Below are 18,206 nucleotides of genomic sequence, written 5' to 3'. Positions count from 1 at the left end.
CCTCTATGCCTCTAGATTTAATCACTGGGATTAGGAACATATGAGTAGTAGATAAAACTGGCTTTATTTCCATAACTATAATTGTTTGAAAACGTTTCCATGGACATATTGAAACTCTAACATCTATAAAGTTCAACTAAAAGAACATTGATTTAATCTATTTCTTAACTTTCTGAGATAATGACATTTTAAAAGATAGGCACTTTGTTTTAGTTTTGCATTTTATTACAAGGGAAATTCAGTGGGTAAGAAGCTATTGGTACTAGATGTTGATCTCATGTAGTAGCCACATTTTAGCTCACTGAGTTGATCGGTAAAGGCTTTGGGAACTTCTGCAGCTAAATAGTCTTTTGTTTCTTATTCTTTTTAATATGTTTGGTTTTAGTTTCTAGTCATATACATTCTGGTTATTTCACCTCATTTTTTTCCGTAAAAAAATTCCTTTAGTACCTTCAGAAGGAAAATTTACTTTTTTCTCTTTGTAGTACTTTGCTTAGAAATTTTTTAGGCTTTGGTGTTAATGTTCAGACGTTGAAGATCAAGGGGTATTTTTGGTTTGGGGGATGACTACAAAATTACCTTATTTTTACTCATTTACATCATGTCTAATGAAAATGGTATCGTAAGTACCAAAACTTACAATATTTGCCATAGGGCTAGAACATTTGGCCTTTGGAACATTTGGAAATGTATATGTTGCGGGGGTGGGGGTGCCTCGGTAGTTCAGTAGGTTAAGCGTCTGACTTTGGCTCAGGTCATGATTTCATGGTTTGTGAGTTCAAGCCCCACGTTAGGCTCTGCCTGCTTCGGATCCTCCTGTCTCCCTCTCTCTCTTCCCCTCCTTGCTTGTGCGCGCATTCTCTCTTTTTCTCTTTCTCAAAAATAAATAAATATTAAAAAATGTATGTTGGTAGACAGTACCTTCTTGGTGGTGTTTTGAAGCAAACGGTTCATATTTCCTTTAATTCTGTAGCCAAATGAAATAAAGAAGTGAAGAGTTCTAGAACAATTAAGGTTTATTTATTAATTTTTTAGTAATCTCTACACCCAGTGTGGGGCTTGAACTCATGACCCCAAGATCAAGAGTTGTACCCGCTTCTGACTGAGCCAGCCAAGCGCCCCTAGAACAATTATTTAAAAAAAAAAAACAAAACAAAACCCAAAATCAGTATTCTACACTGAAATGGAGGAAAACACTGTTTTCCACTCAAGACAAATTAACTGGGGACAAACTAACAAAAAAGCTATATGTTTTATGAGTTTGTGGTAGTCCTCAGCTTATTGTCACCTCGAAAGTTTAAATGGATAGAATCTGAACTCCCATTTGCTTTCAGTGGGTTATTGGCTTTTTTTAAATATCAGAATACCTGGCAAGGGATTGATTCCCTGTTCTTTATGAAGTACCATTATCTCCCTACTAGCAGAAAACACTTTCTCTAAAGAATTTTAAGATGTATATAGTCAGAATCTCTTAAGTTCCTATTCCAGAATTCTTTTCTTTTCTTTTTAATGTTTACTTACTTATTTTGAGAGAGAGTGCTTGAGCATAAGCGTGCACGCAAACAGGGGAGGGCGGGGGGGGGGGGAATATCCCAAGCAGGGTTGCCTGAGCCTGATGTGGGGCTCGATCCCACAACTGTGAGATTATGTCTTGAGCCAAAATCAAAAGTCGGGTGCTCAACCGAGTCACCCAGGTGCCCCCCAGAAGTATTTTCTTAGTTAAAACCATACTTGGAGTATATTATGTTAAAAAAGTTTTTGTGGGCTGGTGTAGAATCTAATCACTTTTTCTTATTTTTCTGTGAGAAAGTACACTCTGAACTCTGAGCTCATAAATGAGGGGATTTCTTTCTTTCTTTCTTTCTTTCTTTCTTTCTTTCTTTCTTTCTTTCTTTCTTTCTTGGGATGGTTATCTTTATATATTGTTTCATTATTTGAGAAGATGTTAATTAGACTTTTATAAATTAGGACTGCTGCGCTTTACAAATCTAGACTTTACAGCTGTGAAAAGAATGGTTAGTGAAGAATTTGATATTATTCATGTGAGACTTCTTTTGTTTCAGATATATGCATTTTTCCAACAAGAGTTAGTTGATTGTGTTAGTGGTTTGCAGCTGTCAGATATTAAATTATTTCCATCCTTCACATAAAATTTGTTTACTATAAAAATTTTCAAACATACACAGAAGTTAAGAGAACAGTATAATGGCTGCACCCCCACTACCATATATCTAACACTTAGACAGAAAATTGTCAAGATTTTGTCATATTTGCTTTACCCATGATTTTTTTTTACTCCGCCCTTTTTTTGCTGAAATAAAAAATTGTTTTCTTTTTTTTTTTTTAATTTTTTTAACGTTTATTTATTTTTGAGACAGAGAGAAACAGAGCATGAACAGGGGAGGGGCAGAGAGAGAGGGAGACACAGAATCTGAAACAGGCCCCAGGCTCTGAGCGGTCAGCACAGAGCCCAACGCAGGGCTCGAACTCACGGACCGTGAGATCATGACCTGAGCCGAAGTCGGATGCTTAACCGACCGAGCCACCCAGGTGTCCCAAAATTGTTTTCTTTTTTGACCCTAGGTGTACATTGTTAGATAAATCATAATCCTTAGTTAATTGTACTCATCATTGACCATTGTATAGTCCCCCTTAATTTATTCCATAAGGTTTTAAATTGCTTAATGATAATGAAAATAAATACTTAGAAACCTGTCACTTAAAACAAAGAGCTAAGTCCTGCTTTGAAACTAACCTGCATCTGTAATCATCTCCCCAGTCATATTCCCTGCCTCCCTCTCCCCTGCCTGAAGTGAATTGTCACTCTGAAACCTGTGTTCACTAACATGTTTTGTTTTTATAAGGGATACACAGTAGAATCAAGACTATTGATACTGGAGCTCAAAGTGATGTCTAATTCACATGCTTTTGCTTCGTTGAATTGATTTACATGATTTACTAAAAAACTGTATATTTCTCTTTTAGCTGTTTTAATCTTGATAGCAGGTGTTTTGTGTTACATATTATTTAAAACCCTTTTAAAAATGTATTCTTTTTTCAAAATGTTTATTTATTTTTGAGAGAGAGAGAGGGAGGAAGGGGCAAAGAGAGAGGTAGACAGAGAATCCCAAGCAGGCTCCATGCTATCAGCGCAGAGCCTGACGTGGGGCTCAAACCCGCAAACTGTGAGATTATGACCTGAGCCGAAATCAAGAGTCAAATGCTTAAATGACTGAGCCACCCAGGCACCCCTAGAACCTTTTCAAAAAAAATATTTATTCATTTTGAGGCAGGGGAGGAGGGAGGGATGGAGGGAAAGAGAGAGAAACAGAGAGAGAGAGAGAGAGAGAGAGACTGTGCACAAGCGGGGGAAGGGCAGAGTGGGAGAGAGAATCCTAAGCAGGCTCCACGCTGAATGCAGAGTCGGACACAGGACTTGGTTTCACAACCGTGAGATCATGACCTGACCCAAAATTAAGAGTCAGATGCTCAACTGACTGAGCCTCCCAGGTGCCCCATTACATATGGTTTTACATCTCTTGAGCCTCTTAGTCTAGAGTACTCTGTTTCCCCCAATTTTTTCTGTACGCTGTTGACTTGTTGAAGAATACTAGTGTAATCCTGCTATGGGTATCCTGCATTTGGAACTTGTCTGTTTCCTTCTTCTTAGTGTTCTTTAATTTATTCTAAAAGCTTGATTACATTCATTTTTAACTGTTTTTGGCAAGAATATTCCATAAGCTATGTGCTCTGGGTACTTCAAATCATATAGCATCAAAAGGCTCATGATATGATGTCTGTTTGTTTTGCCTTTATAAATGGTGAAATTGATCAGTGAGTTCAGGTAGTGACATTATAAAATTTCCTGTTAACCTCTCATTCATTCATGGTCATTTCAGAAATAGTTATCTATTTGGAGATTATAATACATTGATTTTTTTTTCTATTTTTTTTTTTTTTAACTGAAACTCTGTGGAGAATTTTCCCTCATTAACCAAGGCTGTGTGAATACCTTGAACTGTAGTCAGAGCAGGAATAAATGCTTAAATTATTTCTCTTTAATTTTAATTTTCAGAGTCAGGAGTTGGTATAACAGCTACCTTCAGTGGTGAGTCATGAGTTATGGACTTTTACACAAGGGCATGGCTTTCTCATTTTAAGAATCTGTTTGAGATCCTGGACCTTCATATATTCAGTTTCTTTCATTCAGTTGTAGTTATTTATTTTGCTTAAATTGACCACAGTCCCCTTCGTGTTGGCTTTTGAGTCCTTTTTCCATAACCCTGGTAACCTTAGATAGCGTTTCCACTTTTTGGCAGAATAAGACGTGTGGGGCTTCCCTTATGTATTTCTTTCTCCAGACCTGGAATTAGTCATTCCTCCAAGAAGCCCTGGTGGTTCCTTTTAGTGGGGAATGATATTTAGAGACCACAATCTGGACCCAGAGTATTACTGCTTTGGGCTGTCACTGCCTCTAGGCCTTTTTGGTGGGTGGTGTTAGCAAATAAGTATTTTTGAAAAGACAAAGACCATCAATTCATATTGACATTTCAATTCAGATTGAGGATTTCATACTTAGTTTTGGTGTTTTTTTCTTTTTTTGTTGTTTGTTTTTGTTTTTAAACTTGCATCACTTCTCTCACACTGAAAGCCTTATTAGCTCTTAACAGAGTAGTAACTTACATTTTTGCTTTATTCTCATACAGATGTCCATTAATAATAATGTTATTAATATTAATACCGTGGTATACATTAATAAGAAATGATTTTGTGGGCACCTGGGTGGCTCAGTCGGTTTAAGTGTTTGACTCTTGGTTTTGGCTCAGGTCATGATCTCATGGTTCATGGGTTCGAGCCCCATGTTGGGCTCTGTGCTGACAGAGGGATTCTCTTTCCCTCTCTCTCTGCCCCTCCCCAGCTTATGCGCATGTGTGCACTCTCAAATACACTTAAAAAGAAAAAAGCAAATTATTTTGTATATCATAGCAATTTTGTAATGTCAATATTACCGTTGACAGTAAGACCACTGAATAGCATTTCAGATTTTTTTTTGTAGCTCTCTATTCATCCTTATGCTGTATTTCCATTAAGGATGTATAGTCAAAGTACTGTGTTTCAAAGTCACTTAAAATAATTTTTATTTTATGGTTATGTCAACAACTTGATATACAATTAGGTTTAGTTCAGTTTTCAATTTTTAGGGATTGCATTTCTAACTTTAATTTAAAAAAATGTAAAACAGTTACATGATTCCGAAATCAAACTGTGTAACTGTGTATATTCCCTCTCTAGGTAATCATTTCCTTTCCTTCCCTCTTAGGTAGCCATTTTTATTAATTTTTGGTTATTTTTCCAGTGTTTTAAAATTTTTATAAGTAAAGGCAAAAATCTGTCCTTAAATTTGTATTTTTCTCCCCTTCTTACACAGAAGTTGGCATACTATAAGTACTATTTCACACTTTGCTTTTTTGCATGTAACCATTCATATGTGGATATAGTGATTTCCCTAGTCCTGTTATGGTGCATGATATTTCATGTGTGTGTCACCTTTTTTTCAACCAGTGCCCCATTGATGGACATTGTGTCTCTGGTCTTTCGCCATTATAAATAATGCTGGAATGAGTAGCTCTGTAAATAAGTAATTTAGTATTTTTTTGCCAGCGTATTTTGGAATAGATTTCTAGACATGGGATTGGTAGGTTACGAGTGAGTGCACGTGTAGATATTGTCAGTTCCTTTTTATGCGCTTTGCCCCATTTTTCACTCTCACAGTGTTGTGTGTGGGAGTGCCTGTTAGCAAACTGCCTCTTCACCTGAATGTATTGTGAGACTTGGAATTTTGCCAGTCTGATAGCTAGGAAGCTCCGTATAGTTTTCCTTTGCATTTCTGTTAGTTTGAATTAAGTGAGCATTTTTCCATATGTTTCAAGGCCATTTTTACTTCTTTTGTGACTGCTTATAGATTTTCTCATTTTCCTATCAGGTTGTTGGGATTCTTCTCTCAAAAAAAACTAGGAACTCATTATTCATTAGAGATAGCCTTTGTGATATACGGCCAACCACTTTTTAATTTAGGGGATTATTTTAAAAGTATCTTAGTGGCAAAATGAAATACAGAGGGAGGGAAATACAGAGGGCTCTTAATTTCTGAACTACCATGGAAAGACCTAGGCTCTCCGTTCATGGTAGTGTTCATTTTGATGATTCTTTTAGGAGCAGTACTCTTACTGCTAACTATTAAATTGTTCTTAAAATTTACAATGACTTAAGCATTACCTTCTAGTTAATTTGGGAACACAGAATTCAAGCAGAAAATCTTAGAGATAAATAATCCTGTTTAATACTGTTCCTAATACTGTTTGACTACTTTTTGGAAAGAATATAAATTTCAGATTTTGAGGGATTATCTCAAAACCATTTCTACATTTTGTGGGATAATTCTATCACTTTATTCTTCTTCAGCTCTGGGGTAACTGAAAGGCTGTCTGCCTTGTGCTAGAGACTAAGATGCTAAGAGTCTGAGTTAATAGACTGAAAGGCTTAAAAAACAACTCCTAGGGTGTTGCTTATAAATCTCAGACGTTACATCCTTCCTACGTGAGCAGCTTTTCTTTTTGAAATCTAGCTTTGTAATGCAAACCTAAAACAGCGAAATGTCTTTTCTGGCAAAGCAGTGGCTTTTCATGTGATTTCTAATCTAAAAATCAGATATTCTATTTTTCTAGAAGACCCTAACAAGACCTGTGACAGCAGTAACACTAGTGCTACCACTACCTCCATCCAGCCTAATCTGGAAAACAGTAACAGCAGCAGTGAACTAAATTCTTCCCAGAGCGAATCTGCTAAGGCAGCTGATGAGCCTGAAAATGGAGAAAGAGAGTCTCATACACCTGTCTCTATTCAAGAAGAGATAGGTAAGAATACACTTCATCCATTCAAGCGAGCTTTTTAATTTTTTTAATTTTTAATTTTTTGAATAAAAGTTTGATGGGGTGGGAAGACCTAGATTTTCTTTGCCTTTTTTGCTTTTTTTTTTTTTTTTTTTTTTTAAGCACGAATAGCACTTGCATTCATTGTCTTTATTTAAAAAAATGCAAAAGCACACAGGAAAAAATCTTTTTACGACCCCCTCCCCACAGGTAACCACTGTCAACAGTTTGGTGTGTAACATTTTCTATTTTTTTCCACGTGGTTACATAATGTATGTGTGTTTACAAGAAGGTTTATTTTTATTTTATTTTATTTTTTTCGCAAAAATGGAATCATTTTGCATGTATGGTTCTGCATCTTGCTTTTTTTCCATGTAGGGGACCTTTTCATGATATAAATTGAATTCGTTCATTTTTTTTTTTTTTAACTGCTGCATGGTACTCCACAGTATGGATGAACAGTAATTTATTTACTATTTCTCTATTAGTGGACATTGAGTCTGTTAACAGTTTTTTTCTTGTTACAAATAGTGGTGCTTTTTTAAACATCCTTAGCGTATATCTTTGTGTATTTATGTAAGTATTTCTGGCAGTATAGGAACAGTAAGTGAAATTGCTGGGTCAAATGGTAGGTACATTTTAAAAATAGTGATGACTGCTGCTTAATTGTACATTAAAAGGGATTTATACCAATAATTTACATAATAGGTTATTTCTTCATACATGCGAAGGAGAATTCAACATCATCCACCTTTTACATTTTTGCTAATGGTGAAAAATATTTCATTTAAAAATTTGCATATCGTTGCTTACTAATATGGTTGAGTTTCTTTTTATGTGTTGGTTGGACTTTGAGTGAATTGCTGATTCCTATCTTTTGTTCGTTTTTTCCTGTTGAGTTTTGACAGTTTTTCTTAATGAGTTTTAGGAATGCTTTATGTATTATGGCTATTATCTTTGATTTTATGTGTATACTTACATAGTCACTGCTTGCTTTTAACTCTTCCTGTTATCTTGTTATACAGATTTTTTTGTATAGTTAAATTTCTTTCTTTAAGGTTTCTCTGGATTTTGTGTTTTACTCAGGAAAACCCTACCCCAAGCATGTACATGTTTTATAGTAATTTCACATAGTACTTCTGTAACTTTGTTTTTAATCCTGTATAATTTTGTGTATGGTATGAGATAGAGATCTGTTTTAATTAGAACTTCTTTTCAGTTGCAAGCTGCCAAACCAGCTCAAAGTAGCTTCAGTGAAAAGGGAATGTAATTAGCTCATGTAATTGGGAAGTTCAGATACCTGGACCCCCAGGTATCAAAGCTTTTCTGTCTTCCTCTCTTTCTCTCCCACCTTTTGATCGGCATGTGTTTGTGTGTTAACTTCATTCTCTCCTGATGCAGACAGGCTTTTTCCAAGTGGCAGGGAAGATGGCACCAGCGGTTTGTATTCCTATCTTTCCAAGGTCTGTGACCCAAAGGCAAGGCCCCTACTCCTGCTCCAAATCAAAAGTCCTTGAGGAAGAAATTTGAGTGGCCTATCTTGGACATATTGTTCCCACTCCTGTGGCCAGGGCAGGCAAGGTATTATACTTGATGGCTCCAGCAAAAGTGTATGACTGGAGCGGGGTAGGAGTGGTTTTCCAAAGAAAGAGGGATGCTGCAAAGATAGGAAACAAGTACCCACAGCTCTACCCTTTGGTAGCTCGGCACAAACATATTTACTCAAATTTAAAACCGTCTCTGCTGAACACACTGTGAAGATCTCACCACAACTGAAGAGGTTTTCAAAAACTTCCCAAAAGTACATCTGGTAATTGTAACTTTATTTAGAACTTCTGGGTGTTGTGTATTGTTTTTGATTCGGTCTGGGTGTAGCTTCTCTCAATCTCACAATCTGTGAGCCAGATTATGAATTTAAACTTTGTATAACACTTGCTATCCTGATAGTGGAAGGTATTCTCTGGTGAATCTGGCTGCCCTTGGTGTTTTGGAGGATGGCTGTGGATGAAATGTGAGAAGTACCTGGGAAGATCCCCCTTCCAGAGGCCAATCTGCTTTAGCAGCCTGGTTCTTGCTGGCTGTTTTCCAGAATGGGTTGCTGGGGATTGCTGTAGGTTTAAATAATCATCTCTCTCAGCATGGCAGATTGGGAGTTTTTCCTGGCAGTAGCACTCACTCCCTGGTAGATTGCCTGGGTTCCCAGCCTAGCACCTAATACCCAGAAACTCTGCTCAGGGTCTCTGAAGGTGTAGCCACCGTACTTGCTCTGTGGGTCTGCTCTTCCGACCAGATTCCCTAGCCTTCAGGTAAATAAAGTCTGCCTAGGCTTCTGCCTCCTGCCATCCTTAAACAACGAGAGCTCCAGAGGCTGGCTTAAAGCCGCTCTGTACTCTGCCTCCAGGCTGCATGGAAGCGATTCACTCCTTTATAATGGGAGGAATGTGGCCTCTGGGTAGGGGGTGTTGGACAGGCCTTGTTCCCTTTCTCTGCCACTTCAAGTCTTACCCCTAAGGATGAATTTTATACCTCCTTTCTCTTATTTGCATGCAATTTAGCAAGTGTCAGGGGTGCCTGGCTGGCTTAGTTGCAAGAGCTTGTGACTCTTGATCTTGGGGGTCAACTCTTTTTTTTAATATTAATTTATTTTTGAGAGAGCTCAAGCTGGGGAAACGAAGCGGGCTCTGTGCGGAAGCAGGCTGACAGCAGGCAGCCCAGTGTGGGGCTCGAACTCCCCTCACGAACCATGAGATCATGACGGGACCTGAGCCGAAGTCAAAGTCGGACAAAGTCAAAAGTCGGACGCTCAGCCGACTGAGCCACCCAGGTGCCCCTCGGGTCGACTCTTGATCTTCGGTTCCTTGAGTTTAGCTCCACATGGGGAGTAGAGATTACTTCAATAAAGAAATAAACTTAAAAAAAAAAAAAGGCACCTTAGCAAAGTGTCAAAGGATGGACTCTCAGGTTCTTAGTTGAAGGGCTTCTCTTAAAAAGCACTGTGCTTGCCCTTGCTGCTTTTAGGAAATTTAGCCTAGATCAGATGCTTTCTATGAAGTGTTTATTGTAGGGCCGTATTAATGGTCCCAGGAAATAGCTACTGTAGTTCAACATCTTGGTATGAACTTCAACATTGGTAGGCTCATGGTCTGAGACCCAAGAGAAAATTGTTGATAGTCTGACCAACCGCTTTGATGTCACACATCGAAGGTTTCTGGCTTTTCAACCTGGGCCAGAAAAACACCTGATAATACCTCTACCCTACCTTGATTTAGTTAGTGCCATATTTTGGGCTCAAACATTTTTAAATATTCTACTGGATTATTTAGAATTTATTGGTTGTAAGTGACAGAAATCCACCAGACTTGCTTACAATAAAAAGAGAATTTAATTGGCTGATGCTTCTGGGAAGTCTAGAGGGAGTGACAGACAGCCTCAGGTGCATTATTGAACCGTGGGAGCCAAACGAGGTTACCATGGGTCTTCCTCTTCCTCTTATCCACCCTCCCTCCCCAATAACTTATTGTCTCTTATTGTTGAAACTTTTTTCCATGTTGTGAGATAAAAGTAGACAACCCCTAATTTATACTCTTTCTGCTCACTAACACAAAAAACAAGACCAGGGTGCCTGGCTGGCTCAGTCAGAAGGGCATACAACTTTTGGTCTTGGGGTCGAGAGTTTGAGCCCCACATTGGGTGTAGAGATTGTTTATATACATACATACATACATACATACATACATACATGTTGGGTGTAGAGATTACATACATACATATATACACATTGGGTGTAGAGATTACATACATACGTACATAAAATAAAATAGAATTTTAAAAAAGCAAGAGGCTTTATCTGTCACCAGATTTTGAAAATTAGAGTAGTGGGCTGAATGGCTGGGGCCACATAGCCAGATCTGGACAGTCACTGTGGCCAGGCAGTGATATGCTCTCTCTGGCCAAGCTGGGTGACATTGTTTACCCAATATAGCAGGATAATTATTTTGTAGCCCTAGCTGAATAATATGACTGAAGTAGGGGAAAAGCATATCTCCAAAGGAAAGAAGGGGTGTTGGTCAGATAAAATTAAGAAATGCTTTCCTGAATTTTATATTTTCTAAAATAGTTTTCCCAGTCTAATTTTTTTTCTACTCAAAATGCAATTTTTATAAAATATAGTAAGTTTTCTGTTTAATCTTCCATTTTCCAGTGCCACACAATTCTTAATTTAAAAAACTTTATACTTTTTTTTTTTTAACGTTTGTTTTTGAGAAGGAGAGAGCCAGGGAGTGAGCAGGGGACGGGCAAGGGGAGAGGGAGACACAGAATTGGAAGCGGGCTCCAGGCTCTGAGCCTGTCAGCACAGAGCCCGATGTGGAGCTCGAACTCATGGACCGTGAGATCATGACTTGAGCCGAAGTCGGATGCTTAACCAACAGAGCCACCCAGGCGACCCAAATTTTAAAAAGTTTTAAATTGAAAAGAGAAATCTTGTTCAGCTATCTAGCCAGTGGAAATTGGATAGTGATGCAAAAGTTTTAAGAATGTAGAGAAATTCTCAGCCAAAGTGAGATTCATGGAAAAGCAGAAAATGTCCCTTGGCATAACAATCTGTCACTTAAAAAAAAAAAATTAAGTTATTATGAAAATGTGAGAGGTCTTTATAACATTAAAAAAACCTGATTTAGTTGATTTCACATGTATAATTACTTGTATACACAGATAACTATCTAGATTTCTTAGGTGAAAATTCACTTGGCATTTATGTTTATAAGCTTTAAACTATTATGTATTTAAACAATTTCAGTGGACATCTTTCTGAAATTAATTATACCATTTACTTTTTATACAAAATCCACATTGAATATATGAGGCAACATTTTATTAGTGTGCATTTTGAGTTACGATGTTTATAAATTCGTAGCAGCCCTTCATGTTTTCTAGTAGATGTGCTTTGATACAGATAACCTGGCATGTTTGAATTTTCTGTAAAATAATAAATGACAGTAAAGTTCTGACATACTTTCTTCTAAGCAAAACCCTTAAGAATGAATACATTTGCTTTGGCTATTCAAGGACTTTGTTTACTTTCTGGATCTTAGATGTGCATCAGGTGTGAGTTTTGGATAAATCAGAAATTGTTATAACTTACTTACTCTTAGCATTTACTTTTTGGCTTTTCGTTTGCTAACAGGTGATTTCAAATCAGAGAAGTCTAATGGAGAGATAAGTGAGTCTCCTGGAGCTGGAAGAGGGACATCTGGGTCAACTCGAATTATCACCAGATTACGGAATCCAGACAGCAAGCTGAGTCAGCTGAAGAGCCAACAGGTGGCTGCTGCAGCCCATGAAGCAAATAAATTATTTAAGGAGGGCAAAGAGGTATGTTTTTTCTGCTTAACACAAAAATCTCTGGAGTGTGAAATAATTTTATTTATCATGCCTTAAAAATAGGGACGGGAAGTTTGTAGACCTCCTTTTGAATTCTAGTTGCTCTCCTTCCAAGAGTGTAGTGGGTAACCAGATTGAAAGTGGTTAGTTTCATCCTGTATTACAGTAAGTATAGTTGTGTACCCAAATTTCAGTTCATGCAGGGAAATGCTATAAATGGGTGGTATACTTTCTTTCTGTATGGCTACTTTTATTTTATATAATTCTAAAGAGATAGAGCCTTCTTTTACACATATGGTAATGAGTACCCTGTTTGTGGGCTTTAGTAAAGAGTTATAGATGACCTAATGCTCAGTTCTGGTTATAATAAATTTAGCTGAACCTGCAGCTAGTGGATGGGTCTCTGCTTGCCCCATGATAGTAGCGGAGTACAGTGCATAGAACAGCACAGCATCCTAGCTCTGATTATGAACAAAAAGACCGAAGCTAGGATTTAGTAATTAAAAAAAAATTTTTTTTTAAGTAATCTCCATACTCAGTGTGGGGCTCGAACTCAAAACCTCAACTGAGCCCGCCAGGCACCCCAGCTAGGACTTAGTATTTGCCCCCCAGCTAGCCAGGGTGGCAGAATAATGCCACAATGTGTCTCCCACATTTAACAATTATTTACAAGGTAGATATGCAAGAATATACAATATTCTTTTATAAACATTGTAGGAGTTGCTTTATTTTATTTTATTTTTTTCTTTAATGGTCATTTTTGAGAGAGAGAAAGAGAGAGAGTCAGTCAGGGCACACGTGGGGGAGGGGCAGAGAGAGAGGGAGACACAGAATCCAAAGAGGCTCCAGACTCCAAGCTGTCAGCACAGAGCCCGACACACGGGGTTTGAACTCATGAGCCGTGAGATCATGGCTTGACCAGAGCTGAAGTTGGATGCTTACACAACTGAGCCATCCAGGCGCCCCTATAGGAGTTGCTTTAAAGCAGCAGTTTTCAAGCTGGTTTTTCACTCTGACCCTTAGTATGACATTTTTCTTAGCAACCCAGGACTCCTATTCAATAGTTTCCTGAAAAAGGATTTTACCTTACTGTGTGTGATGCACTCTGGTGTTTTCTCTTCTAGTCTACTCGAGTATATTATACTTTGTTTTTTATAAAGCTGAATATGATCCACTGTCGATTTCATGGTTCACTAAAGGATTGGGATCAACTGTTTGAAAACATGATTTTAAAGTATCTGTGGGCTCTTATGCTAAAGCTGGAATGATAAAAGGAGCAGAAGAAAAGATATTTTTAGGAATACATCTTTTGGGGAATAGTACATGCCATGGTTTCCTTCTTCCCTAACCTGTGTTTTTTAGGCTGGAACTAACGATTGGTGAATGATATACACATGCAGTTTTGTGTGTGTATTTGAGATGCATGAAAATAATAATGTCTGACGTATAATAGAGATTCTCTTTGTGGGAAGATCTTGGTTGTTTAATTGTAAACAGTTAGCTTTAGCTTTTAATTTCGCTTATAAATTTCAGAAGTTCACAGGGCACCTGGGTGGCTTAGTCGGTTAAGCGTCTGACTCTTGATTTGGGCTCAGGTCATGATCTCACAGTTCGTGAGTTCAAGCCCCAGGTTGGGCTGTGTGCTGACAGTGTGGAGCCTGCTTGGGATTCTCTGTCTCTTCCTCTCTCTCTCTCTCTCTCTCTCTCTCTCTCTCTCTCTCTATCTCTCTGCCCCTCCCCTGTCTGTGTCTCTCTCAAAATAAATAAACGTAACATTTCAAAAGTTCAGTCATAAGGTATACCTTATTTGGAATGATAAATTACAAATTATTAAAAGACAGTTGATCAAGTTTACATATTTGATATGAATAATGAGTCTCTTTATCTTCTTGGTCAGGTACTGGTAGTTAACTCTCAAGGAGAAATTTCACGGTTGAGCACCAAAAAGGAAGTGGTCATGAAAGGAAATATCAACAATTATTTTAAGTTGGGTCAAGAAGGGAAGTATCGAGTCTACCACAATCAGTACTCCACCAATTCATTTGCTTTGAATAAGCACCAGCACAGAGAAGATCATGATAAGAGAAGGCATCTTGCACATAAATTCTGTCTGACTCCAGCAGGAGAGTTCAAATGGAATGGTTCTGTCCATGGGTCCAAAGTTCTTACCATATCTACACTGAGGCTGACTATCACCCAACTGGAAAACAATATCCCTTCATCCTTTCTTCATCCAAATTGGGCTTCACACAGGTAAAGGACACTAAGGTTCATTTATTGCTGTGAATATACTAAATATTTGCAAAATGCTTATTGCAGGTGCTCACTTTAAACTTGTTACCAATAAATTGAATGCAGTCAGTTTAGGCAGCAAAACACTGAGGACATGAGGGATGTGAGTGTACTTCCAAGTTATTGAACCAGCATTAGCATTTGGAAGATTTCTGGAAAGCAAAGTCTTTATCCCTGGAGTCAAGTGAAGGCAAGACAAAGTTCCAGAACACTGTAGAACATTTAAGGAGTTGAAAGACTAACTGACCTCTGGGATTCCTTGTAGTGTTCAAAATCTGTGACTCGGTGAGTTAGGAACTTCCAGTAGCAGTGTATTGATACTTGCTTGGCCTAGAAACATCTGCCCTATGAGGTGGAGTCATGAATCACAACTCTTGTGCTTTTAATTGAAGACCAACAAGTGAAAGAATTTTTTTTTCTTCTTCTGACATACAGGGCGAATTGGATCAAGGCAGTTCAGATGTGTAGCAAACCCAGAGAATTTGCATTGGCTTTAGCTATTTTGGAGTGTGCGGTTAAGCCTGTTGTGATGCTGCCAATATGGCGAGAATCTTTAGGACACACCAGGTAAGTGAGTTCTGAGCCTTGTACGTGGTGGGCCGTGCTCCCTTTTGGAATATTAGTCTCTTAATAATGGAAGTTCATGTATTGAAAAGGCCATTTACATGTTACGTTTAACTCTTCTTGGCCTCGTTTCCCCTCCATGAGATATGTAACATGAGTAAATATGTATTTTTTGTGATAAAGGACTGGATGAAGATGGAAAGAGATTAAAATACTTTTTAAAGTAAAAAGCATTTTTATGGAATAGAGTATTCACATTTAATATTCTAGAATGTTTCAGGTACTGTGCTAGGCTTGTGATTTAGAGTTGAATGTCCAGAGATCATTCATCTCCTAAGTAGACCCAGAGCTGTGTGACTTTAGCAGATACTTAAAAAAAAAAGATAAATTTTGTGGCTTGATTCTACTTTTTAGCTCTAATGGATTTAACTTTAATTAGTCTTTAAAAAGTTATTATTACAGAACTACTATGAGCTTATGGTAAAAAAATGTCAATTACTATTCAAAGTGAAAAGTAAGAATCATTTTATGCCCCTCTACATATCCCATTCCGAGGATATAACACTGTTATTTTGTTAATATACACAGATTTTGTGTTGCTTTCCACATCTGTGTTTTATTTTATGTTACAAAGTTTTATTGTTTTTCAATAGAAAGTATTTTAAGAAAAGTCGTTTACACCTGCTAAATTTTCATCTGCTAAGGATTGCTCCAAGGTGTGTGTGTGTGTGTGTGTGTGTGTGTGTGTGTGTGTGTGTGTGTTTTCCTCACATAAATCTTATGGATACTTATTTTCTTTCTTTTCTCCCTCTTATTTTGAATGTAACTGCTGCTACTCATAGAGGCTTTCACAAATGGGATGGATTTAATTCTTCCTAGGATTAAAAAAGAGAGGGTTGAGTTCAGGTGCTACAGATGGTGCTCACTGGGAGAGGAGAGCTGAATGGGTGGCATACCTTTATTTTACTTCTTTTTAAGATTTTATTTATTTTTTCACATTTTTATTGAAATTCTGGTTAGTTAATACCTTTTTTCTACTTCTTACTGATCTCTTTTACCACGCTAGAACAAGGAGAGTCCAAGGCTGTTGCTCCTTCTTCCATTTACCTCGAGATATGATCAAAACAGTTCTGCCCCAACTTTCTTCTGTTCAGCGATCATCCGGAAGCTACTGGTGGTGGACTAAGCAGCCGTGTCTCTGGTGACAGAGATCAGTGCTTTGCGAACTAGCACTTAGCTAAATGTTGCTAAATAAACTCCAATACTCAAACGTAACTTAAAGTGACTAAATCCTACCTTTTATAAATTCATTTCTCAATTTTAAACCTTCTAATGGAAGATGGAATTTGACTTTTTTTTTTAAATCAAGGTATTTTTTTTTTCTTCCTGGTTTGTCATTAGGACTCGTCTTCTAAACAGGTTACTTAAAGTTATAAAATTATATCATGAATTATATTCGTATTGGTATGACACACCTGGTCATATATATGAAGGAACTCTTTTTTTATTTTTAAATGTTTATTTTTGACAGAGAGTGTGCGTGGGGGAGGGGCAGAGAGAGAGGGAGACACAGGACCTGAAGCAGGTTCCAGGTTCTGAGCTGTCAGCACAGAGCCCAATGCGAGGCTCAAACTCATGAGCTGTGAGATCATGACCTGAACTGAAGTCGGACGCTTAACCGATTGAGCCACCCAGGCGCCCCAAAAGAACTCTTTTTTAATATGATGAAGTGAGATAAAATAGAATGCTTTGAATTAAAAAAAATTTTTTTTTCAATGTTTATTTTTTTTTGAGAGAGAGAGAGACAGAGTGCAAGTTGGGGAGGGACAGAGAGAGAGGGAGACACAGAATCAGAGTCAGGCTCAGAATCTGAGCTGTTAGCACAGAACCCCATGCAGAACTCGAACTCACAAACTGCGAGATCATGACCTGAGCTGAAGTCGGACACTTAACTGACTGAGCCATCCAGGTGCCCTTAGAATACTCTGAATTTTAAAAAAATTAGACACCGAGATTCAGAAAAAATAGAAATTAGTAATAGGACTTTCACTTTCCTCAGTGCTCTCCTCAAAAACTTCCAGGTGACAGACCTCTAAGATTTGGCCCTAAAGAACAGTCTAGAAAGTCAACCAGATATTTTATTCTTAAAATGGTTGCTTATTGTGATAGTCAATAATAAAGCTTTGAGAGCCTTCTAAATATCTAACAGTTGCAGAACATTTAAAAAATAATGATAAGTTATGATTATTTTGAGAAAACTATAAAGTTTTTGTTGAAAAACAATACTAGAGATGAAAGCATACCTAGATAAATGGAAATACATCTCAGGTTCATGTATAGGAATACTCAGTGTCTTAATAATGTTAATTTTCCTCATGTTACTACCTAAATTAATTTTGATAGCATTGATAATTATCATCGGGCTTTCTACTGAATTTGAGAAGGTGATTAAGAAATTTATATTGAGGGGCGCCTGAGTGGCTCATTCAGTTAAGCGTCCAACTCTTGATTTCGGCTCAGGTCATGATCTCAAAGTTCATGAGTTTGAGCCCTGCATCAGGCTCTGCGCTGACAGCTGTAGAGCCTGCTTGGGATTCTCTGTCTCCCTCTCTCTGTCTTCCCCTCCCCACTCATGCACTGTCTCTTTCAAAATAAATAAACTTATTATTTTTTTTTTTTAAAGAAAGAAATTTATATGGACGAGGGCAGTAATAGAAAGGGTAAATTTGAAGGACAGGGTAGAAAGACTCGTCCTACCAGGTAACAAAACTTACTTGGTAGTAATGCTGTGGTGTAGATACAAAGATAAATAGACTCGTGATACATAGTAAACAATCCAAAAAGAGACCAGACCATATATGGAAATATAATAGATAGAGAGTAGCATTAAAAAGGATGAATTCTTCAGTACCAAGTGTGATGAGGCAATTTGAGTTATCTACATAGAGGAAAATTGGATTTCATTTTTTGTATCCTACACATCCCGTATCTTTATAGTCCCCTCCAGGCAGAGTAAATCCTAAATGGTGAAAAGCAAAG

At 37.7% G+C, this 18,206-nt stretch overlaps 1 protein-coding gene across 9 annotated transcripts in view; it reads left to right on the top strand.

The window, feature by feature from the left end:
- Positions 1-18,206, top strand: part of BPTF (bromodomain PHD finger transcription factor) — a 150,489-nt gene that overhangs the window by 64,130 nt on the left and 68,153 nt on the right. For 6 of the 9 annotated variants that reach the window (XM_030296331.1, XM_030296330.1, XM_030296336.1 and 3 more), the window contains 4 exons: positions 6,726-6,914; positions 12,115-12,302; positions 14,209-14,564; positions 15,039-15,170. In XM_030296331.1, the coding sequence (XP_030152191.1) occupies positions 6,726-6,914; positions 12,115-12,302; positions 14,209-14,564; positions 15,039-15,170 (865 nt within the window). The remainder of the gene's footprint in view (positions 1-6,725; positions 6,915-12,114; positions 12,303-14,208; positions 14,565-15,038; positions 15,171-18,206) is intronic. The other 3 variants (XM_030296337.1, XM_030296335.1, XM_030296332.1) reach the window with 2 other exon arrangements.

The sequence above is a fragment of the Lynx canadensis genome, chromosome E1 (assembly GCF_007474595.2).
Source record: "Lynx canadensis isolate LIC74 chromosome E1, mLynCan4.pri.v2, whole genome shotgun sequence".
Lineage (NCBI taxonomy): Eukaryota > Metazoa > Chordata > Mammalia > Carnivora > Felidae > Lynx > Lynx canadensis.
Note: the sequence above shows the minus strand (reverse complement) of the source record. Positions and strands in the feature narration are given on the sequence as shown.